The sequence below is a fragment of the Octopus bimaculoides genome, chromosome 12 (assembly GCF_001194135.2).
Source record: "Octopus bimaculoides isolate UCB-OBI-ISO-001 chromosome 12, ASM119413v2, whole genome shotgun sequence".
Classification (NCBI taxonomy): Eukaryota; Metazoa; Mollusca; class Cephalopoda; order Octopoda; family Octopodidae; genus Octopus; species Octopus bimaculoides.
Genome location: NC_068992.1, coordinates 45,040,485 through 45,042,170, shown reverse-complemented (window position 1 = coordinate 45,042,170; position 1,686 = coordinate 45,040,485). Strand labels below are relative to the sequence as shown.

Genomic DNA, 1,686 nt, shown 5'->3' with positions numbered 1-1,686 from the left:
TATATATATATATATATATATATCAAAATAAGCAAAAGGCTATCCAGAGGTAATGCAGTACGATCGTTTCAAGCAACTCCATTTAATTGAACAATACAATCATTACATCAATTTAAATACAGAGCAATCCTCAGCTGCATAAATGCAGATCTCTAAGAAGTTTTTTTCCTGATGCACACGCATGCACGCACACATATACAAACTCATACACACATATATATATATAAATCAATACTCATATTTATATGTAGTGTGTTCGTTTTGCATTATGTTTATAGCACTAATTTCCCTCTTATTCTCACGTAAATGAACTACCAGTAATTCGCTGTTTGAAATATCCATTTTCTTTGCTAGAAACTGACATTGGAAAAAAATGTATTGTGTAGTCAATATATTTATTTCAATACTTTTGGTCTTTCATAGACATTTATGTCTTTAATAGTACAAGAACTAAGCAAAGCTAACGAAAGTATTCTCTCTGTATTTAGTCTCGCTCTTTTAAATTTTGTCAAAAACCAACTGGAACAGACATTGTCTATCTTTCTAATGAATTATAGCATTTACACCAGTTTTATCTCGGGTCGGTCTTATTTTAGTTAATAATCTTAACTCCTAAAACGTCTGTGGCCTTCGACCAATGTTAAAAATCAAACTAAATATCAATCATTCCTCACATACTCACTTTTTATTAGGTTCAGATATTGATCCATATAACTTGGATGCTTATGAAGGTGTGGCTCCAGAAGGTTCCTGACATGGTTTGGAACCTTCTGGAAGTGAGATTATTCGCTTAACTCGCCTTATATGAATACAATGAAGATATTTTTACTTACACACAATGAGCTGCAGTCAATATATGCTGGTTATCAATTATCGATCCACCACACAGGAATTCACCTTTGTTTGTAGTTATCAACAATGCTACCATCCAAGGAAATTGACACATAGTAGCATATGTACCACCAATGATGCTATGCTTATGTTGTTGCTCATGTTGGTTTTTATTGTGATTCTTTTCTTCTCTGTTAGTGTCTGCACCAAGACAATTCATGGCACCTAGTTAAAGATATTAATAGTTATAAAACCGAAGAAGAAACGGTGACGTAAATCAAAATATTAATGTCTGATTAAAATACTGTATATGCAGTGCACCCTCCTGAGTAACTTTTTACATCAAACAATTGTTATTTAAGAAGCAGCCATTGCAGAAAGTAAATTCTACGAACGCTAATAACACAATTTCATCCAAGAGATGTGTGGGTCTCCCAGAGGGAAATTTCAAAGCAAGTATATATATATATCTATCTATCTATATATATATATATATATATATATATATATACATACACACACACACACATATATATATATACACACGTGTGTGTGTGCGTGCATGTATATGTGTATATGTATGAGTACGAAAATACACATATATGTTTGTTTGTGTGTATGTGGTTATACGTATACATAGGGCATTCGAATGTCCTATGAAGAGGAAGTACTTCATTCTCGCATTTGTTTATAAACACCATTTTGGTATCCGATCAGAAGCGGCCTTAAGATGTGTTACATCACCTATTTAATTTTGTCATGCTTTGTATTTAAAAATAAGCTATAAATATGATCCAATCGATGTGTTTGTTAATCTGTGGTTTTCTTCACTTTCTAATCATTTGCATTATATAT

At 32.1% G+C, this 1,686-nt stretch overlaps 1 protein-coding gene across 1 annotated transcript in view; it reads right to left on the bottom strand.

The window, feature by feature from the left end:
- The window catches only part of LOC106870938 (chymotrypsin-1), a 9,265-nt gene that overhangs the window by 4,690 nt on the left and 2,889 nt on the right, over positions 1-1,686 (bottom strand). Inside the window, exon 2 of the mRNA XM_014917182.2 lies at positions 834-1,056. Coding sequence (XP_014772668.1) covers positions 834-1,056 — 223 coding nt within the window. The remainder of the gene's footprint in view (positions 1-833; positions 1,057-1,686) is intronic.